The sequence below is a fragment of the Podarcis melisellensis genome (genome assembly GCF_964234715.1).
Source record: "Podarcis melisellensis genome assembly, chromosome: 12".
Lineage (NCBI taxonomy): Eukaryota > Metazoa > Chordata > Lepidosauria > Squamata > Lacertidae > Podarcis > Podarcis melisellensis.
Genome location: NC_138544.1, coordinates 60,721,878 through 60,743,170, shown reverse-complemented (window position 1 = coordinate 60,743,170; position 21,293 = coordinate 60,721,878). Strand labels below are relative to the sequence as shown.

At 53.4% G+C, this 21,293-nt stretch overlaps 1 protein-coding gene across 1 annotated transcript in view; it reads left to right on the top strand.

Annotated features, from left to right (window-relative positions):
- Positions 1 to 21,293, top strand: part of KCNH2 (potassium voltage-gated channel subfamily H member 2) — a 78,869-nt gene that overhangs the window by 32,823 nt on the left and 24,753 nt on the right. The window contains exons 4-5 of the mRNA XM_081931522.1: positions 2,153 to 2,590; positions 3,955 to 4,169. Coding sequence (XP_081787648.1) covers positions 2,153 to 2,590; positions 3,955 to 4,169 — 653 coding nt within the window. The remainder of the gene's footprint in view (positions 1 to 2,152; positions 2,591 to 3,954; positions 4,170 to 21,293) is intronic.

Here is a 21,293-nt window from a genome sequence, read left to right as displayed (position 1 = left end):
TGAAATACAATTAAGAAGAAGTATATTAATAGTGAAATAATTGCCAGTGATATTTTAGGGAACAGGCTAGCAGGTGGGGCCCATGACTTACATCATAGGAGTCTACACAACACAAAACACAGTTGATGTATGTAGGTTTTATTTATCTTATATTTTGGAAATGTACATCCAGTGTTTCCCTTTAATTTATTTGGGGGGCTGCCAAGAGAGTGGGGCCCTAAGCTAGAGCTTGTTTAGCTTATACGTCAATCCAGCCCTGAGTGGTTTGGAGGAGCCCCCCCCCCCACTGCACCCTCCCGCTGGGGCTCCTGCCCACCCTGGGCTGCCCAATTCCTCCAGGGATGCTGTCTCAACCTGCCTGCCCCCTTCCTCGCCCTCGGCTGCAGAGGGGCTGCCCACCCTTGATGGCTTCTCTGCCGGAAAGTGACATTTATTTGGTCAGAGGTGGAGCTCTGGGGAGGGGAAGGGTTAGTGACCTCACAGGACCGGCCAATCTGTCCTGTGCCCAGCTGTTTCCTCCTGCAAATGGGCAGAGCTGGTTTCTCTGGGGTTTGGCCTTGGGGAGGCGGCAGGGAGGGGGCTAAGCTGTGAAAAGCGGCCCTGAGAGCTAGAACTGCCCACAAAGGTTCACAAAGAGCAAATTTCTCTTTCTTTCTTTATGAAATATTTTTATTCATTTTTATCATTACACATTTGCACTCAGACAATTTATATAATCATTTCATGAGATTCTCTGAATCTCGTGACTCCCCCCCCCCCATCCCCTACATGGGTCCTTGTAACAGAAATCTACATATCCGGACGTTCTCCACAATTTTCCTTTTTCAAATTATTCATAATCTTTGTCACTTTACAAGTGCTTCTTAGAGTCCAACTAAACTTTTGATTTGCTTACAATGGTCTCCTAAGTAAATTACATTTCCCCCCATTCTTTTTCAAAGTCCTTCTTGATTCCTGCTTCTCTCGGTTAGTTTTTCCATTTTGGCAAAGTCCAGCCGTTCGGCTTGCGATTCTTCCTTAGTCGGGATTATTTCTGACTTCCATCTCTGAGCTAGTAGCATCCATGCAGCTGTTGTCGCAGACATAAATAGTCTTTTCTGGTCTTTTGGAATCTCTGTACCTATAATTCCTAATAGGAAAGCTTCTGGTTTTTAAACAAATTTTAACTTTTTTTTACTTTTTTAATATACATTTTTATTATTTTTTTAACATATCATTTTCAACAGTAATTAAACATACTTTTACATCTTATTCAATTTTTGAATTCCATCAATCCTGTCTGAAAATTTTCCAATCTAGTCTCATAGTATGCATTTCTTATTTTCCCTGTTACATTTCAAACTCATAACCAATATCTCTATCTTTTCCTACTTTGAAACGCTTCTTGTATTTCTCCTTCCAAAATAATTCATATACTTCTTCCAATCTTCTGTGAATATCTGGTCCCGCAGGTTTCGAATCCTTCCTGTCATTTTGTCCAATTCTGCAGAGTCCATTAATTCCGTCTGCCATTCTTCTTTCATCAGAATTTCTTCTTGTTTCCATTTCTGGGCTAGCAATACTCTTGCCGCAGTTGTTGCATAGAAAAACAAATTAACATCTTGCCTATTAATGTCCTGACCTATAATACCAAGTAAAATTGCTTCTGGTTTTTAAAAAAATGTATATTTCAACATCTTTTTCATCTCATTATATATCATTTCCCAGAAGTTCTTTACTTTTTTACATTCCCACCACATATGATAAAATGTTCCTTTTTTCCCTTACATTTCCAACATTTATTATTTGTCTCATATAATGTTAACTTTCTTTTTTCATTTCATTATATATCATTTCCCAAAATGATTTTGTTACCTTACACGTCCACCACAAGTGATAGAAATCTCAGAACCCTACAGAGGACAAAGAGCGTTCAGCGGAAAAGACTAGAATCTAGAATGGTTGAGTCAAAGGGACCCCCAGAGAACATCTAGTCCAACCCAGGGCAAGACCTGAATCCCAGCCGAAGTATCTCTTGATGGGGAATTTCTCAGGCGCCCTCTGGGAAGGGTTGCAATGGGGCCTCATCCAGGGTGAGTTGGGAGGGGGCCTCCCTTTCTCCCTGGGAGGGGGCAGCCCCTAACACCTTCCTCCAACTTTTAACCCTTTCCAGGTCGGGGCAAGTCCTTCCGCCTGAAGCTCCCGGCGCTGCTGGCGCTGGCGGGCAGCAAACAGTCTCTCCCGCAGGATGACCCGGACGAGGCCGTGGTGGTGGTGGACTTCTGCAAGCAGAGCAGCGAGTCGGTGGTGCTGGACGAGGTCACCTCCTCGCTGGACAACAACTGCCTGGGGTGCGGGGAGCCCGAGGACCGGCAGGCGCTGATGGAGCGCCAGGGGGGCGGGGCCTCAGAGCCGCCCGTCACCCACTCCTCCCCCCGGGCCGAGAAGACCCGCCTCAACCTGGACGCCTCCTTCTCCAACTGCAGCCTGACTCGCTCCCGCTCCCGGGAGAGCTTCTACAGCGTGCGCAGAGCCTCCTCCGTGGACGACATCGAGGCCATGAAGGGCGAGGGGGAGAAGGGCCGCGGGCACAGCCGCCACGCCAGCACAGGTAGGGAGAAGAGGGGCTGGGGGGGGCGCAGGGTCTTGCCTGCCCCTCGGTCCCACAGCAGGGTCAGGGCGCTCCAGTCTCTCCAACTATGTGGGTCCTTCGGCACACTCGGCGTGGAATCTCCCTAGCGCAAATTAAAGCGCTCACAATAGGTTCCACATACACAACCCACCAGTGCCAACTCCAGGCGTCCCTGGGGCCCCCAAAAAAACTTGGGCATTGCTTCCCGTCCGAAGCCTCGGGGGCCTTGGAAACAGCGCCTGAGGCCTCGCAGGGCCCCCAGTTCCAGGGGCCACGAGGTCACGTGACGTCAGCATCACTGAGCACCCATGATCTGGGGCCCAAGTTGGCGCCCCAACACAATCAATAGATTTAATTAAATATATATACTTAAATGGACAAGTAGTAGAATCCTAGAGCTGTAGTGTTGGAAGGGACCCAAAGGGTCATCTAATCCACCCCCTGCGAGGCAGGAATTTAGATTGATAATAATAATAATAATTTTATTATTTATATCCCACCCATCTGGCTGGGTTTCCCCAGCCACTATGGGTGGCTCCCAACAAAACACTAAAAACAGAATACAACTTCAAACATTAAAAACTTCCCTAAACAGGGCTGCCTTCAGATGTCTTCTAAAAGTCAGAGAGTTGTTTATTTCCTTGACATCTGATGGGAGCGTGTTCCACAGGGAGGGTGCCGCCACTGAGAAGACCCTTTGCCTGGGTCCCTGTAACCTCACTTCTCGCAGGGAGGGAACTGCCAGAAGGCCCTCAGAGCTGGACCTCAGCGTCCGGGCAGAATGATGGGGGTGGAGACGCTCCTTCAGATTTAATGCACCAACAGTTGTTTGTGCTTTCGCTAGCAGTGCATGGCATAAAAAGTAAATTGCAGAGTTGAAGATGTTTTTCTCAAATGTTACCATTTGTGGGCCAAGGGTTGGAGCACCCCAGCACAGTTAACCTCTGGAACTCCCTGCCACAGGAGCTGGGATGGCTCTGAAGGAGGGTTGGGCAGAGGAGGAGAGGGCTGCTGGCGGCTCCTGTCCAGGATTGTTAGACCCTGAACTGCAGTTTCTGGAAACCGCAGGAGGGGAGAGTGTTGCTCTTGTGCTCAAATCCGGCTTGTGGGTTTCCCATGGGGTCAGCTGAGTGACCCCTTTGAGAGCAGGAGGTTGCACTCCGTGGGTCCCCTTGGGCCTGATCCAGCCCCTTCTAGTCTGTCTCCCTGGAGGCTCAGCTGAGCCTGGGACCCGGATCTGAGGCTCCACTGTGTGTTGGGGGGCAGAGAGGGGTCCCGAGGGACGGAGAAGGAGGCCAGCAAGCTCTCTGGGGTTTCCCACCTGGCCTCTGTGTCCCCGGCAGGCGCCATGAACAACGTCCGCAGCCACCTGCTGAACTCCACCTCCGACTCGGACCTGATCCGCTACCGGGCCATCAGCAAGATCCCCCAGATCACCCTCAACTTTGTGGACTTCAAGGCAGAGGCCTTCCTGACCTCACCCTCCAACGAGAAGGAGATCATTGCCTCCAGCAAGCTGAAGGATCGCACCCACAACGTGACCGAGAAGGTCACCCAGGTAGGCTGGCCGAGCGGGACCTGGAGGCGGAGACACCCAGGGGTGGCCTGGCATGGGCTGGCAGAGGTGCCCAGAGGCCCCAGCCGCTGTCTCTGAGAAGGGACAGGGACCCTTCCAGCTATTTATTCCATTTGATTTTGATTTAATAGTTCTGCATTGCAGGCAGTTGGACTTGAAGACCCTTTGGGGGGTCTCTCTCTGAGTTTTGATTCTGTAGCTACGTTAGGGCCCCATAGAGGCTGCGGAGGAAGAGATGAAGGCATCGTTAGTCTTTATTACGTTTTATCTTGATTTAATATTGCTGCACTCCTGGGGGCTTCCCTAGATGACGCTTGGGATCCCTTCCGACAATTCTAGGATTTGAATTCTGCTTTTCCAGCAACAAATGTCGAGCTCACAATGATCACAACAGCAAAGGGCGGGGGGAATGTAAGCACCATAATGTCAAAGGCAGTAAAACAAAGCAAACAGCTGCAACAAATCATTAATCAAAACAATGCGAATAAGTAAAATCATAATTCAAAATGAATGCAGGCCCTGCCTACGCTGAGGTCTCCATGGCACCTCAGTGGATCGGGCCCCTGCGCCCAAGCGTTGACACTTTCCTATGGCTCAAAGTAATCCTTGGGGGTCGGGAAGGGAGATGGGATGCCCTCTGCATATGTTTGTGTATCCTCTATGAGAAAAGGCGTTCCAAGCATTGGAGGGTTTCTCTCCCAGGTTCTGCTCTTCCTTTCTGCATCTAAGTGTTAAACTGTGGGACTCCCTGCCACATGAGGCAGTGATGGCCACCAACTGGATGACTTGGGAAAGCGTATTAGATAAATCCATGGAGGGGGAGGGGGCTATGGGGGGCTCCTATCCAGGAGGGGAAAGTTGCTCTTGTGCTTGAATCCTGCTGGTGGGTTTCCAGCAGGAACATCTGGTTGGCCCCTGTGAAAACAGAACTAGATGGACCCCCTTTGCCTTCATCCAGGCTCATCTGATGTGCTTGTGGAACCTCCAGACCCAGAGGCAGTCTATCTCTAGACCATGGGTAGGCAAACTAAGGCCCAGGGGCCGGATCCGGCCCAATCGCCTTCTAAATCTGGCCCACATATGGTCCGGGAATCAGCGTGTTTTTACATGAGTAGAATGTGTGCTTTTATTGAAAATGCATCTCTGGGTTATTTGTGGGGCATAGGAATTCATTTATTTTTTCCCCAAAATATAGTCCGCCCCCCCCACATGGTCTGAGGGACGGTGGACCGGCCCCCGGCTGAAAAAGTTTGCTGACCCCTGATCTAGACTGAGGTTCTTAGGAGTATTTGACCACAGTGAGAACAGGATCCTGGACTGGGTGAGCCACTGGCCTGATCCAGCAGGCTGGGAAATAGGAGGGGGGACAAAATGCCCCTCTGCTTCCCTCCCCCCCCCCCCGTTTTTCCTGACTTCTGCAAGCCCACCTGCGCCTCCCTCTGCATCCTTCTCTTCTGCTGCCGTCTTGGGGGTGTCAGAGTTGGCTTGGCTACAGGCGGGGGTGTTGTGTGTGAGTGTGATGAGGGGGTCCTCCCCCCTTCCTGCAGCGGAGGTCTCTGCTCCCCCCCAAAAAAAATCTCTGGGTGCCTCCGCTGCCTTGCGGCTCATGCTCTGGCAGTCTGGATCAGGGACGATGTGGAGAGCAGCTGGGAGACTAAGCCTGGCCACCGGAGGATCTGGCGACGTTGAGTCTGGAGAAGAGGAGACACGAGAGCCACCTTCAAATATCTGAAGGGCGGAGCTCGCTTCTTTTCTGCTGCCCTTTCCAGAGGGCAGGATCTGAACCCATGGCTCCAAGGTGCAAGAAAAGAGATTCCGACTAAACATCAGGAAGGACTTTCTGACAGCAAGAGCAGTTCGACAGGGGAGCAGACTCCCTCACTGGGGGGCGGACTCTCCTCCATTTGAGATGGCCAGGCAAAGGTCCAGTGGCTAATAATAATAATAATAATAATAATAATAATAATAATAATAATAATTTATTTATACTCCCCCACTGTGGACAGCTCTCAACAGATTGAAAACAGAATAAAACATCAAACATTTAAAACTTCCCTAAACAGGGCTGCCTTCAGATGTCTTCTAAAAGTCAGATAGTTGTTTATTTCCTTGACATCTGATGGGAGGGCGTTCCACAGGGTGGGCGCCACCACCGAGAAGGCCCTCTGCCTGGTTCCCTGTAACTTGGCTTCTCGCAGGGAGGGGACCGCCAGAAGGCCCTCAGAGCTGGACCTCAGTTTTTGGGCAGAACGATGAGGGTGGAGATGCTCCTTCAGGTCCACTGGGCCGATCTCTCACGGATGCTGTAGTTTGGATTCCTGCCTTGCAGAGGGTTGGACTAGATGACCCTGGGGTTCCCTTCCAACTCTACAGTTCTGTGATTTCCTTCCTGCCTCTGTCTGGTTAAGGGAGCTGGGTGTGACGGAATTAGGGAGAGCCCATGGAGCCCCCATGCCTGCCTCTTCTTTGCACCACTCCTTCCCCGCCCCTCCGGCATGAGTTTTTGCAGACCTTCTGCCAGGGGTGAGGTCATCGCACGCTCCTTTTGCCCAGGGGTGAGATGTCTCCTGTCCCAGGTTCAAAGCCAGGGCTTAGCCTGGGGGTCTGCTTCCTGGGCCGAGAACGCAGGGGTGTCTCTGGGCCATGTGCAGAGTGCCTCTCTTGCCGCTGCTTTTCCGTGGGATGAGGGAAATTAGAGTGTCCTTCAGAGAAAGTGCACATCTCTCCTTCCAGGAAATTGATGGAGGGAAGATCTGCAGCCAGAGAGGGGGAACCGTATTAAAATGCTTGGCGGGATTTATAGATGTTTTCTCCCTCCGTCTCGCTTGCAAGAACCTTCCCCGTAAAATATGACCCTCCCTCTCCTCGCACGTCCTTCGCGTGGCTGCCAGGCTCCTCGTGAGAATCTCCAGGCCGCGAGGAGGGCGGAAGGAGGGAGAGCAGGTCTTGCTGCTCTTCTGCCATCTTAGTGGAGAGACGGGGAGCTCAATCCGAAATAAAAGGAATCCGCTCAAAGCAAGTGACCCAGAGAGCCGGACGGAGCTTGGCTCAAGCTTCTCTGCAGAAGGGGCTCCTCCTCCTCTGGGCTGTGAATCGGCGCACGGATCCGATCCGAGGTGCTAGGAAGCAGCTGGGGGCAGTTTCTGTGCTGGGGGGTGGGGTGGGGAATTTAGTCCCATTCAGACTCAAGGTTTCATTGTTATTTAGTCGCTTAGTCATGTCTGCCTCTTCGTGACCCCCTGGACCAGAGCACGCCAGGCCCTCCTGTCTTCCACTGCCTCCCTCATGCTGGTCGCTTCAAGAACACTGTCCCACCATCTCGTCCTCTGCCGTCCCCTTCTCCTTGTGCCCTCCATCTTTCCCAGCATCAGGGTCTTTTCCAGGGAGTATTCTCTTCTCCTGAGGTGGCCAAAGTCTTGGAGCCTCAGCTTCAGGATCTGTCCTTCCCATGAGCACTCAGGGCTGATTTCCTTAAGAATGGATCGGTTTGATCTTCTTGCAGTCCATGTCTTCTTAAGAGTGTCCTCCAGCACCATAATTCAAAAGCATCAATTCTTCGGCGATCAGCCTTCTTTATGGTCCAGCTCTCACTTCCATACATCACGACTGGGAAAACCAGAGCTTGAACTATACGGACCTTTGTTGGAAAGGTGATGTCTCTGCTTTTTAAGATGCTGTCTAGGTTTGGACTCAAAGTTAGGATTCTCTTTTCCATCCTTACCTGAAGATGCCGTAATATTAGAGGCTACTGTCCACACACGTTCTCTGTGCAGATACTGGTGGTTAGGTAAACTTCTTTCTAAACTAAAAATAAAAAAATTGTCCTGTAGCACCTTATGGACCAACTAAGTTCTGGGTATGTGCTTTTGTGTGCATGCACACTTCTTCAGATACAGTGGTGCCTCGCAAGACGAAATGAATTCGTTCTGCGAGTTTTTTCGTCTTGCAAATTTTTCATCTTGCGAAGCACGGATTCCCATAGGAATGCATTGAAAACCAATTAATGCGTTCCTATGGTCAAAAAAAGTCCAAACAAAGCCAAATTTGGTACAAAAAGCGTTTATTAAGTGCTCTTTAAAGTCACACATACTGTAAAGAGCATTTCAAAAATTGAAGGAACAGTAATTTAAGTTTCTAAACATGACAGAAAAGCATTTAAAAATCACCAAAGTGTACTGTTCTGTACATACATTTTCTAAGACTCTGGGGGACCACTCGAAGAAGGTTCCTCTTCCACTCTTTGCTTCTTGCTGAAGAACCTGTCCATGGTCTGCTGCTTCATCCACCTTTTCAGCACCTCCCTGAATGGCGACATGAGCGTCGTATCCAAAGCGTTCACAAGGTCACGTGCCAGGTCCTTGTCAGGGTGGTGCCGCTGTGCAAAATCATGCACCTCTTTCCACTTCTGGCAAATGTCCCTCAGTTCTTTGGAGGACAGCCGTTCCTCAGTTGCTTCCTCCTCTTCCAGCGAGGCCTGCTCCTGCGCAGCCGTCTTCTTGGGCCCCATGGCAGCACAGCTCCTACCTTCGCAACCCCCCCCCCAAAAAAAATCAGTGCTTCACATCCAAAGAATTCAAAAGCACCAAACCTCCTAGAAAACACACAAGCTTCCAGATTCTTGCAAACCCCTTCTCAACTACTCCCCCAGCCACCCACCACACAGAAATCCAAACCCAGAAATCTTTTTTTTTTTTACAACAGCAGAGTGCCCCAATGGTCACAAAAAATCATAAAATTCAGGAAAAAAACCACAAGCTTCCAGATTCTTGCAAACCCCTCCCCAACACCGTCCTTGAATTCCAAACACCCCAACCCAAAATCCAAAACCCCCCAAAAAAGTTTTAAAAGTTTAACTTACCAAATGGCTGCAAAAGAAGTTTTGGAAAAGCTTCAAAAATCCACAAAGTCCTCAAAAACCTCAAAAAAGGCTTCCACACCGCGTGCTATGAGTTGCTCCTCGAAGTCAAGTCGCAACTGCACCTCTTCAAGCAATGCACCCTGGGCATTAACGGTTTTAAGAAAAAGGAAGCAAACTTGCAAGATGTTTTCGTCTTGCGAAGCAAGCCCATAAGGAAATTCATCTTGCGAAACAACTCAAAAAACGAAAAACTCTTTCGTCTTGCGAGTTTTTTGTCTTACGAGGCATTCGTCTTGCGGGGCACCACTGTACACGGAAACAGAAGTCCCCAGACCCTTATATATAGTGGGAGAGTGGGGAGGGGTATTACTCAGAAGGGCAGCAGGAGCAGGCTCAGTGGGTCTGGTCAACCTGTTAACGACTGCAATTAGTCCTGAACAATCAGGAAGGTGTTTTAAAGATGACTCACCAAACTGTAAATTCTCAGTCATCTGGGCATGCGCAGAAGTGATTTCTGGTGTCGTGGACATACGCAGGCACGATTTCCAGTGTTGTGCTGTGCCGGTCCGGACGATCTCCGTGGGAGTGATCCAGCCCATGGCCGGTAAGCCTTGCCGACCCCTGCCCTAAGACATAAGGAGTCAAACCCAAGATCTTGCATGCAAAGGAGACGCTCTAACCACTGATCTACAGGCCCCTAGAGCTTTGCCCTAATTCTGCCTGCCATTTGAAACCCTTTTTAATGCTGGAACCTGGCCTGGGACCTGGAGCAGGTAATGAATAAACACAATAATAGTTGTAACTAATAAACAATGAAAACACTTAGGGGAAAGTTGCCCACCTATTATTATTATTATTATTATTATTATTATTATTATTATTATTATTATTTACCCCACCCATCTGGCTGGATTGTCCCAACCACTTCCACACTGATAAGGGCAAAGAGGAGGAGGAAGCTCCCCCCCCCCAAAAAAATAGGGCTGTGAGTGAGAGGATGCAAAATCCTATCGGAAGCTCCATCCCCATCTCTCTTTCTCGCCCCGCCTTGCCGCCCCCCAGCACCCTTCCTCTGGCCCCTCCCAGGGTCCTGGCTCTCCTCCCCCCCCCCCCGCAGAACTGGTCCAGACAGAATGAGGCCACTTCCTTGCGCCCTGTGGTGGGGAGGGGCTGTGGTGCGCTTGCCAAGGTGTGCGTCCGCCGCCCCCCCTCGCGGCAGCCAGCGATGGGTCCATCAAGAGCAGTGTGCACATTGGCCTGATGAGGCTGGCATCCTGCCAGGGCCTGGCGGGCTCAGCTCCCCTGAGTACCTGCACTCAGGCTGGGCAGAGAGAGAGGAACAGGCTGGTAATTAAAGCATCTCCCTCCGAAGAAAGGTTGGCACATTTGGGAAAAGGTGATTAAGGGGGATTTGATGGAGGGGTTTTCAGATTAGGCCTGGCGTGGAGGAAGCAGAGAGAGAAGCGTTTCCCTCCCTCTCTCCAAAGTCCTGAACATCCTGGGAAGCTGAATGCCGGGAGATCCAGGACAGAGGAAAGGCCAGAACAGCAAGAGGGAGTGAAAGCAGCAATCCCTCTTGTTGTTCTGGCTTCTGGGATAGCTGCGCAGCCTGCATTCACTCCATAAGACTCACACACATTTCCCCTTACTTTTTAGGAGGGAAAAAGTGAGTCTTATAGAGCAAAAGATACGGTACTTCATGCAACGTGGAGTTAAACTGTGGAACTCCCTCCCACAGTTGCTGGAAGCCACAGGAAGGGAGATGATGGTCCTGTGTTCGAATCCTGCTTGAGGTGGCCCACAATGGGCACCTGCTTGGCGCCGCTGACGAGAAGGCTGGACTGGGCAGGCCATTGGCTCTCCTTAGGCTCTTATGGAGCCTCCAGGCCCAGAGGCAGTCTATCTGGGCTACTAGGTTCTTGGAGGCATTCAGCCCCTGTGAGAAGAGGATGCAGGGCAGAGCCGAGTTTCTGCTCCAGGTGCCCCCTGCCCCACGGAGGCACGCCTGGGCCTCGAGGCTCTTCCCTGATTCTGAAGGGTCTCCGGCCTGGTTCCAGGTGGGGAGCGGCTGAGATGGGAAAGGCACCATGTCATTCCTTGTGGCTGCAATGCTTGTGTTGCAGGGGGTTGGACTAGATGGCCTTTGGGGTGTCCCTTCTAAGTACACGGTTCTACGGCTAGAAGGTTCACTGGAGGTTTTTAAGGAGAGGTTGGGTGGCCAGAGCTTTGTCAGGAACTATTCATCCTTGGCCAGTCACTCCTGCATTGCAGGGGGTGGTTGAGATGGCCTTTGGGGTGTCCTATGATTTTGTGCCACTTCAGTGTGGAGCAGTAGCAATGAGGACAGCAAGTTGGAGGGGAGAGGGGCTTAACAAGCCCCCTCCTCGCCTCCCCAGCCCCAGGGCGTCTCTCCAGGCTCCTAATCCCCTCCAGACAGCCTTTGCCTCCCTCTGTCCTTGCTTAATCAAAGTGCATATAGTGGGTGGGTGGGAGCGGGGGGGGCATCCCGGGGCCTGACATGCAGAAGCTCCCCCCCCCCAGAGCCCCCACTGGCATCTCCAGACTCCAGGGAAGGCTGGGAAAGTCCAGTTTCTGACTCCCCTAAGAGCCTCTGAACACCGGCTGAGTTGTTTGAAAGAGGAACAAGGAGGGCTGGAGCCTTCCTTTATTCCTTTGGCGGCTGCAGAGCCCCTGCTCCGCGGGACGAAGGGGGCAGCTTGAACGGCGGGATGCTGCCGGCCCGTGTGTGGACAACGCAGAGCAACTTGGTGCTCTGAGGCTGCTTCCTCCGACGGGGCTGCGCTATGATCCAGCCGGGGCTGAGGCGAGCCTGGCCCCAGATGGGGGCTGCTGGTGTGCGCCCCCTAAGGATGTGGCGAGGCGGCGCGGATGATGGATGGATGGTCTTCTTCCTGCCTCCCTTTGTCAGGAGAAGACCCCGAAGGGCTGGAGCGAAGCCCCTCTTCCGTGGGGCGGGGGCTGCTTGCGCACGCGCCCTCTCCGACTTTATGGCCCCATAAGTCCCGGCTGGAGGGCGGGCGGAGAGCGAGCGAGGGAGAGTTGGGGGCTGGGGGTGTCTCGCCAAGCAGCCGCATGGGAAGCCCGCAGCGCCTCTGTCTCCCGGCGCGCTCCAAGGTGACCCCCGTGCCGCAGAGGGGGGCCCGGCCGAGGTGCGCCCCCCCGGCCGGGGACTGGACCGCGCAGCGGGAGCGGGGAAGGATCTGGGGGCCGGAGGTGCCTCTGGAGAATAGGGGAGAGCTGCTCACAGCGGGGAGGTGGGGTGCTCCTGCCTTGTGCCTCAGTTTCCCCACCCCGGGAGCCGGTCAGGGCTGCGGAGCGGACTGATTCAGGAGCCGGGGAATAAAGAGGAGGGATGGGGAGGGTATGCCTTAAGGAGCCCCCTCCCCAGCACAGATCTCCCCGTTTGGGGCTGGGGAGTGGGGCTGGGTGCGCGCTCTCGCTCAGTCTCCCTCTCCAAATGCTCGTTGCCGGAGCAGATGGACTCTCCCCTCCTTGGAGCAGAGCTGGGTGTGAGGATGCTCTGAGAGCAAGGAGGAGCCGGGGGGGGGACGGGGGGGGAGGCTGGCAGCGAGTGGGCGGAGGCCAGCCGGGGCCTCCCCGTGGGTGGGCCAAGGAGGGAGGGAGGGAGGGAGGGAGAGACCCTGGCATCTGTTCCCATCTGCCCAGCCTCCGCTGGTGAGGTGCCTGGCTGCCTCCCTCTCGCCCTCCTTGCCCTCCTCGCCACCCCCCACGGCAGCGGAGGGGCGCGGCGGCCAGACCCCCCCCAGCCCCCTCCCCCTGAGCCCCATGCCCTGAGCCAGGATCGTAGCTGCAGCGGGCATGTCTCAGGGCAGGAAGGACAGCGGCGTCGGGCAGCCGGAGGGCAAGAACGCTCGAGTGCGCCGGGCGGTGCGCATCTCCAGCCTGGTGGCACAGGAGGTAGGGGGCTGTGGGGGGGCGGGACGGGCAGCCCGCCAGGGGGCTTTCCAGAGGGGAGGGGCTCTGATTCTCCCGAGGATAGGAGTGGGGCGGGGAGAGCACTCTGCACGCGCTCAGAGGCTCCGGGGGGAGGTGGTGTGGGGCTCATGAAGTTCTGGTGAGTTCTGGGTTGGGAGAGAGGGGAGTCCCCTGTGCTGTTCTTTGCCCGAACCCCTGCACTTTGGGGGGGGGCACCCAGAAGGAGGGTCTTCAGGGCACCAGAAGCGAATTCTGCCGGTCTTCTGCAGACACCCTGGCCCGCCCTTTCCTGACCTTGTTTCCTGATCTGCATCCAACTGTTGCTCCCAAATATTTATGTGACACCAGCTGGGCACTCAGTGATGCCTGGCCCAGCCGGCGATGCCACAGGGAGCCATAGATCCCTCTGCGCATGGAGGGGGCTGGGTGAGGCGACCCCTGCTGCCCCCCTCCCCAGGCAGAAGAACTGCTTTGGGGTTGCAGAGGAAAGGGGGAGTGAAGAGTTTGGGGGTTCAGGATGAAGGCTTTCTGGGGGCAGCTGGGCAGGTCATTCTCTGGAGCAGAGAGTATTATTACTATCATTACTGATTGGTATTATTTATTATTGCCTTGTTATTATTAGTGCCTTATTAGAGAACATGCCATGAGGGTGGGGAGGGGGCTTCACATACCGATCCCCCCATGAAAAACAGAGGAGGGACATTGGCGCTGTTTTGTTGCAGAGGTGAGGCATGTATTCCGAGACCATCCCTGACTCTTTGGGTGCTGTTCAGCTACATCCTACTCAGTGTAGGTGCATTGAAACCAATGGACCTCTCTTCATCATGGTGATTAATTCAAATGGGTCTACTCTGAGCAGAGATTTGTTGACTGTCGCCTTTAGCATCAGTGCGTGCAAACTGGAAGGGGAAGCTGAGAGAATGTGCATTAAAGTTCCTTTTAGCCCCCCATGGCTGGCGATGAATCCCCCCCACACACATCACCATGCAGTCCAAAAGTGTTGCTAAACCAATTTTTTTGGGGGGGGATCTTGGTTCCCCTCCTCCTTAGTGTCTCTCTTCCTTTCCCTGATGTAGCCCTTCCATCCACCCGGCTCTTTGGATCTCCGCTTGCAATCAGATCCTGCCCCCTGGTTCTCCAGAGTCCCCCCCCCCTTCGATTAATGGGCAACTCCAGCAGACTGTGCCTTGTGCCGGGGGCTACGATCTTGCAGGGAGGCCGACATTCATCTTTTGGACATGACCAAGCAGTTGGTTTAGTGGGGAACGTCGGGAGCAGTTACTGGGGAGGGGGCTGAAAAAAGTGCCCCCTCCCACCTTCGCTCTATCTACATTGCTGTATTGTGATACATTTTGTGGAGGGAGGGAGACTGATGGTGTGAGGACTGATTGATGCTTATGCTGCTCCTAATACAGCTCCGTTAAGCTTTAGATGACAGGGGGTTGGACTAGATGGCCCTGGGGGGTCCTTTCCAAACCTACAATTCTAAGATTTTTTTACAATTAAAAATATGTATTTAATTTGTGTGCTGCCAGTAGTCTAGGCATTTTGCTGTGGGGGTTTGATGGTAGCCGCCCCCCACCTGGTGGCTTCCAGATGTTTTGGGCAACAGTTTCCGCCCGTCCCGGCCAGGTCCACATCTGGAGCACAGCTGTTGCAAGTGGCAGCCCCAGATGTCTGGAGAGGCAGGACACTTGTCCTTGCGGTTTGGGGACCCTTTGACTGGGAGCCACTTCGGAACTAACTTTGGTTTGGGAACATCGTAATAGCAAAAAATCGCCGTAAAAATGTCTGCTCAGAATTAGGGGCGCAGAAAGCTGCCTTCTCCTGAGTCCGGCTCTGGGGCCAGTCCACTTCAGCATTCCCTACACTGACCGGCAGCAATGGCTCTCCTGGGTTTTGGACAGGGGTCTGTATCCCAGCCCTACCTGGGTTGAACCAGGGCCCTTCTGCATGCCAAGAAGGTGTTCTGACCCGGAGCTCTGGCCCTTGAGCTCTTTCCAGAGATTTCTTTGCTTGCTTGCTCGTGACCCAGAAACTACAACTAATCCAGAATGAGGCAGTGACTGGGAGCGGCCGCCGAGACCACATAACACCGGTCTTGAAAGACCTACACTGGCTCCCAGTACGTTTCCGAGCACAATTCAAAGTGTTGGTGCTGACCTTTAAAGCCCTAAACGGCCTCGGTCCTGTATCCCTGAAGGAGTGTCTCCACCCCCGTCATTCTGCCTGGACACTGAGGTCCAGCTCTGAGGGCCTTCTGGGGATTCCCTCGCTGCGAGAAGGCAAGTTACAGGGAACCAGGCAGAGGGCCTTCTCAGTGGTGGCGCCCGCCCTGTGGAGCACCCTCCCACCAGATGTCAAAGACAACAACAACTACCAGACTTTTAGAAGACATCTGAAGGCAGCCCTCTTCAGGGAAGTTTTTTTAATGTTAGATGTATTACCGTACAGTGGTACCTTGGGTTACATATGCTTTAGGTTACATATGCTTTAGGTTACAGACTCTGCTAACCCAGAAATAGTACCTCGGGTTAAGAACTTTGCTTCAGGATGAGAACAGAAATTGTGGTCTGGCGGCGCAGCAGCAGCAGGAGGCCCCATTACCTAAAGTGGTGCTTCAGGTCAAGAACAGTTTCAGGTTAAGAACGGACCTCCGGAACGAATTAAGTACTTAACCCGAGCTATCACTGTATTTTAATATTTTGTTGGAAGCCGCCCAGAGTGGCTGGGGAAGCCCAGCCAGATGGGCGGGGTATAAATAATTTTTTATTATTATTATTATTATTATTATTATTATTATTATTATTATTATTAGTTGTTGGGGTCCCAGCTGGACCCGCTGCTCTTATGGTCATCTCTCCTCCCTTGGAGGTTTCCAAGCAGAGCCTGGGATGCTTTCGTTGCAATTCCTGCCTTGTGGGGGCTCGGACTGGGTGGCCCTTGGCATCCCTTCTGGTTCCAGGGGTCTCTCAGTGGAGTCTCCTTCATGGGAGAGCTTTAAGCAGAGGTCCATTGGCCACCGGTCAGGGATTTTCCTGCCTTGCTGGGTCTAGATGGCCGCTTGGGGTCCCTCCCAAGTCTATGGTTCTGTCTTTCTGCATGAGGCGGGGTGTGGGGAGGGTCTGGGTCTGGTCTGCTCCCATGTGGACTCTGCCCCCTAGGCCAGGAACAGGACAGAGGGGCTGGTGAGAAGGGACGGTGTTGCCCCCAGCCCTCCATCTCCCACCTTGAAGTTGGAACCAGTTCAAGCTCCGTGAGGTTTGCATGTGTCCAGGCAAACCTCTTCAAGATGCCCCCCACTCGGGATTTGGCACATTGCACAAGGTAAAGACCCCCCCCCAGTCCAAAAAGGGCTCCCAGAGAAGCAATTTCATTTCCTTTTTAGAAAAATAACATGTCCAGTTCCTGTGTCTCCCACTTTGTTCTGCAAGGAGTTCAAGGAGGTCTCCCCCCCCCCCATTTAAATCCCCACAATTTATTATGGGTGTTATTTATTAAATTTTCACCCAGAGTTTTCAGGGTACTCCACAGCACAAAAAACACAGAATGAAACCACAAAGGACACGATAAAAACAAGAACAAAACAAACCCATAATTTTCCCCCTCCAAAGACATTGAAAAGGACATAGACTGTTAATCGGCCAAAGGTCTGGCTGAAGAGGAACGTTTTCGCACAGAAACCCTGTGGGGTAGGCAATAATAATAATAATAATAATAATAATAATAATAATAATAATAATAATTAATAATAATAAAGAATGGTCTGAGAGGCAGTGACTGGCTCCAGGTCACACCCAGGGATCTTCATGGCTGAGAGGCGGAATTCGAACCCTGGTCTCCCAGGACCTAGTCCATGACTCTAACCCCTACACCACACAGTCTCTCTCACTGGTTTCTTCAGAGCTCAGCCCTCGGCCTCCCCTCTGTTCTCTCGCTCCAATCAAGGTGCTTCTTCTCCCCTGGGGAGCCCTGCGGCCAAAGCCCTCCTGGGGGGGGCGCTGGGGGTGTGGGGTGCTGCCCCCCAGCCTAGCCAGGTAGCCCTCCAGCCCCTTAGGAAACCCCCCTTCTGTCACCCGCAGGCTCTGGGTTCAAGAAAGGCTCCAGTACGCCCCCTGCTGCTGCCTTGCCTGAACTGTGAATCCTGGAATGAAAGGCGCAAGCGGAAGGAAGCACTTTGCCCGGCCGGCCCGTCTTCCAGGATTTTGCCCAGTCCTCTTTTAAAACCAGCCAGCTTGGTCGCCATCACTGCCTCCTGTGGCAGGGAGTTCCGTAGTTGAACTCTGTGCCCTGGGATGGGCAGGCAGAGACGGTCCTCTGCTCCCTTTCTCCCTGATGCTCCACCAACCATTGCAGCTGAATTCAAGAGGCCTCACTGGGGTGCAGGTCTAGGCTTTCTCAGCGTTGCCATAAATCCACTCTGCTCGCACTCAGAGGCACTCTCTTCTTCCAGAGCTGAGCCCTGTGCCACCCCCAACGTTACGAAGAGGGCAAAGGCCCCACTTGACCAGCCCTGTGAGGCCAGGGGCGCAGGATGGGGGGCGAGAAATGGGGGGCAGCTTGCTTGGGGGTGGGAGGGGACTCCGGGAAAGACCACACTGTGCCCCTGCACTTGTCCTGCCCCCCTGATCTTCCCTTCCCTCCTATGTCCAGCTGTGGGGCAGAGAGGCAGTGTTGCCTAGTGGTTAGAGCACTAGGCTCGTCCCCACTCAGCCATGGGTGACCTTGGCAGGGGCAGTTGCTGCCTCACCGCCTAACCTACCTCACAGGGTGGTTGTAAGGATAAGGGAGGAAGCAGGAACACACTGGCCACTTTGAGCTCCCTGCAGGAAAGGCGGGATATAAAAATTCATAAGAGTTGTAGATCTGGAAGGGACACTCAGGGGCCATCTAGTCCAACCCCCTTGTGAAATGCAAGAAATAAAGTTTTGCTGTGCCCACAGCAGACAAGGAGCAACAGAAGCAGGCAGAAAGGGGTCAGAGGACGCCAGGGGGCTCGTTCAGAGGAGCCCCCCCCAAGTGTGGGTCATTTTGACTGCCTTCAGTTTCTAAACCAGGCCAAGTAAATTGGGTGGGTCCCTATATCTATCTATCTATCTATCTATCTATCTATCTATCTATCTATCTGGTGCTAAAGGTCAGGTACAGACTGTGGTTTTTTCCTGGGGGGACGCTGGGGTACTCATACCCCTAAACATTTTATGAATCTAAGTTTGGCCTCACTGAGGGGCAGTATTTCAATATGAGTAGGAAAAGGAGAGCACCTCTCAACATTTTTTTAGGGGGGGAAAGCACTGGGTTCGGAGGAGCCTCTTCAGCACAGAGGAAGCAATGCAGTGGAAATGAACGATGCCCTGGGGGGGGATCCCATGGAGAATGGCCCCTCCCAGGCCACCACCCAGGGGTCAGTGGAACCCCCAAGAAGGACCCAGCCCCACTGATCAAGAGGGTCTGTCAGGAAGGCTTGAGCACAGCCAACTGGTCTGTTTCAGTTCCTCTGGTGAGCTGGCGAAAGGCCGGCATGTTCAGGAAGGAGGTGAATGAGCTCCTTGGAAGTCCGTTTCCCTGGCGCAAGCCGTGCCAAGGACCCCCTGGGCAAGGCAGCCGCCCTCAGTCTCCACTTCTGTAAAATGGGAAGAGGAGCCCCGTGTCGCCAGGGGGAGCCTGACCAAGGCTGCAGGTTCAAGAGGTACAAGACGATGAATGCCGTTCCAATCCTCATATTCTCAGGGAGGGCTAGATGGGGTTAGTGCCAATTTTGCGCCACCCACAAGTGCGTTTTGCAACTCCCGCATTCCTCCATCTTCCTGCCATCTCCCTGGCTCAGGCACTAGAGGCGCTGGCAAGGGTCATCTAGCCCCCCGGACAGAGAGACGGCCTTCCCAGGGCACCCCTTCAACTGTCCAAAGGCCCCCCATCAAGATATTCCTAATTAATTGATCAGGAATTCTGCAGCAAGAATGCCCAACGATGCCTTGGGGTCTGGAAATGTGCCTTTTTAATCAAATACAGCTGGTGCTTTTTCCCAGGCTGCTGAATCCTGTCGAATGGCAGATCCCCCTGTCAGGGATTCTTCAGCTGCAATTCCTGCGCTGCAGGGGTTGGGATGGATGAGCCCTGGGGGGCCCTTCCAACTCGACAAACCTGTGCTTCTTTGATTGTATTGGGGGGGAGACTCTGGAGTGGGCAACCTGAGTCTGCGGGGAGGGGGGGTGTCTCTAAGCCATGGAGAAAGAGACCTGGTGAACTGGACTCTGCCAGGTTGTTTGGGGGGGCAAGGGGGTGTCCTGCAAACCTTCCGTGAGTGAGTTTGATTCAGAGAACCTGCTTTCAAGGAACATGCCCCCCAAAATACATCCAGCCATAGCCAAGCAGAGCCCCCTGCTAAGACCCCTGGAGGTGCTGACCCCTCTCTGAGCTGCCTTCCGGTCTGGAGGGGGCTCTGGAGGGACCCCCCCCCAAAAAAAGGCCATTTCCAAAAATGAGTTAGGTGGAAGACCTGGGGAAAGAGATGCAACACACACACACAGTCATGGCCCCCCCTCTCCCTTTGTCTCCCTTGGGGGGAGGAGAGATTGCTCCTTCCTCCCCCCTCACCCCCCCCACATTCCCCCTGTCCAGCTTTGCCTCGCTTTCCCAGCAAAGGCCAATATTTTGTCCCAATTTGGTGCCCAAAGGAGGCCAGTTAATTTTAGCGCATCTCTCCTCAGCCTGGGTGGCCCCCTCCCCCTTGGACCTCTGCCCCCCTCCCTCGCTAAAAATGGAACTGGAGCAGACAGGGAACATTTTGCCAGCCCTTGAAGAGGCAGCTCAGCCCAGGAAAGGACCCCCCCCCACCAAGAGGGGCCCCCAGCTTCATCCTACAAGTGGGCCCCACACCCCTGAGAAAAGATCTGGGTGACCCCCCCCGCCCTGAAACCCTGGAAAGCCAAGGGGGCCTCGCTCCACACCCCATGCCTGCCCCCCTTGTTCCTACATCCTTTTAGACCAGCGGTTCTCCACCTGTGGGTCCCCAGGTGTTGTTGGACTACAACTCCCATCATCCCTGAGCTCTGACCTTGCTAGCTAGGGGTGGTGGGAGTTGTAGTCCAACAACATCTGGGACCCACAGGTTGAGAAAGGCTGTTTTAGACTGACTGGAGGGGGGCACCATATCACCGAATGTGCCAAGCCACCCCTCCCTCATCAGACCACATTTTTGTGGACACCCCTTGAAACTGAATGTGAGAAAATTCAGCACCAATAAAAGAAAGCCCTCCTTCCCTCTGAGTTTAACTATGGAACTCCTTGCCACAAGAGGCAGTGAGGGCCACCAACCTGGATGGATTGGAAGGAGGGTTCAAGAAGATTCCTGCATTGCAGGGGGTTGGGCTGGATGACCTTTGGGGTCCTTCCCAACGCTACAATTCCATGATTTTAAGTTCATGGATGAGGAGGCGGCTTTCAAGGCCTGCTAGCCAGGATGGCCCTTCTCTCAGTGGCGTAGCGTGGGTTGTCAGCACTCGGGGCAAGGCAAGTAATTTGTGCCCCCTAACCCGGGGCAAGTACCTTATTTTTCGCTTTATAACACACACCCGACCATAACACGCAAGTAGTTTTTAGAGGAGGAAAATCCGTAGGCATGCCACCCGTAGGCATTCCCTCCATAACACACACAGACATTTCCCCTTACTTTCTAGGAGGAAAAAAGTGAGTGTTGTGGTGCAAAAAATACGGTAATTTGTGCCCCCTAACCCGTGGATTTGTTCCCCCTAACCCTAACCCCCAGATGTTGCACCCGGTGCGGCCGGGCCCCCCGCACCCCCCACGCTACGCCACTGCCTTCTCTGCTTCTGGATGGTGGTGGCTGGAAACCGCAGGAGGGGAGAGCGTGTCTCTCATGCTTGGATCCTGCTTGGAGGCTTCTCAAAAGGATCGGCTTGGCACTGTGAGAACAGGATGCCGGACTAAAAGGACCCACTGCTGACCCCATCCGGCCGGTTCTTCAGGGGGTACAGTCATACCTCGGGTTACAGACGTTTCAGGTTGTGTTTTTTAGGGTTGCGGACTGCCGAAACCCGGAAGTACTGGAACAGGTTACTTCTGGGTTTCAGCGATCACACTTTGCGCATGCGCAGAAGCGCCGAATCGCAACCCGAGCGTCCACTGTACTTAGGCTCTTATTGAAACCGCAGGAGGGGAGAGCTGTTCCTGTGGCTGCTTCCCGGACGGGGCCTCTGGCTGGCCTCTGCGAGAACAGGATGGTGGGCTTGGGGAGCCATTAAGAACCTCGGAAGAACCACTGGCGAGCC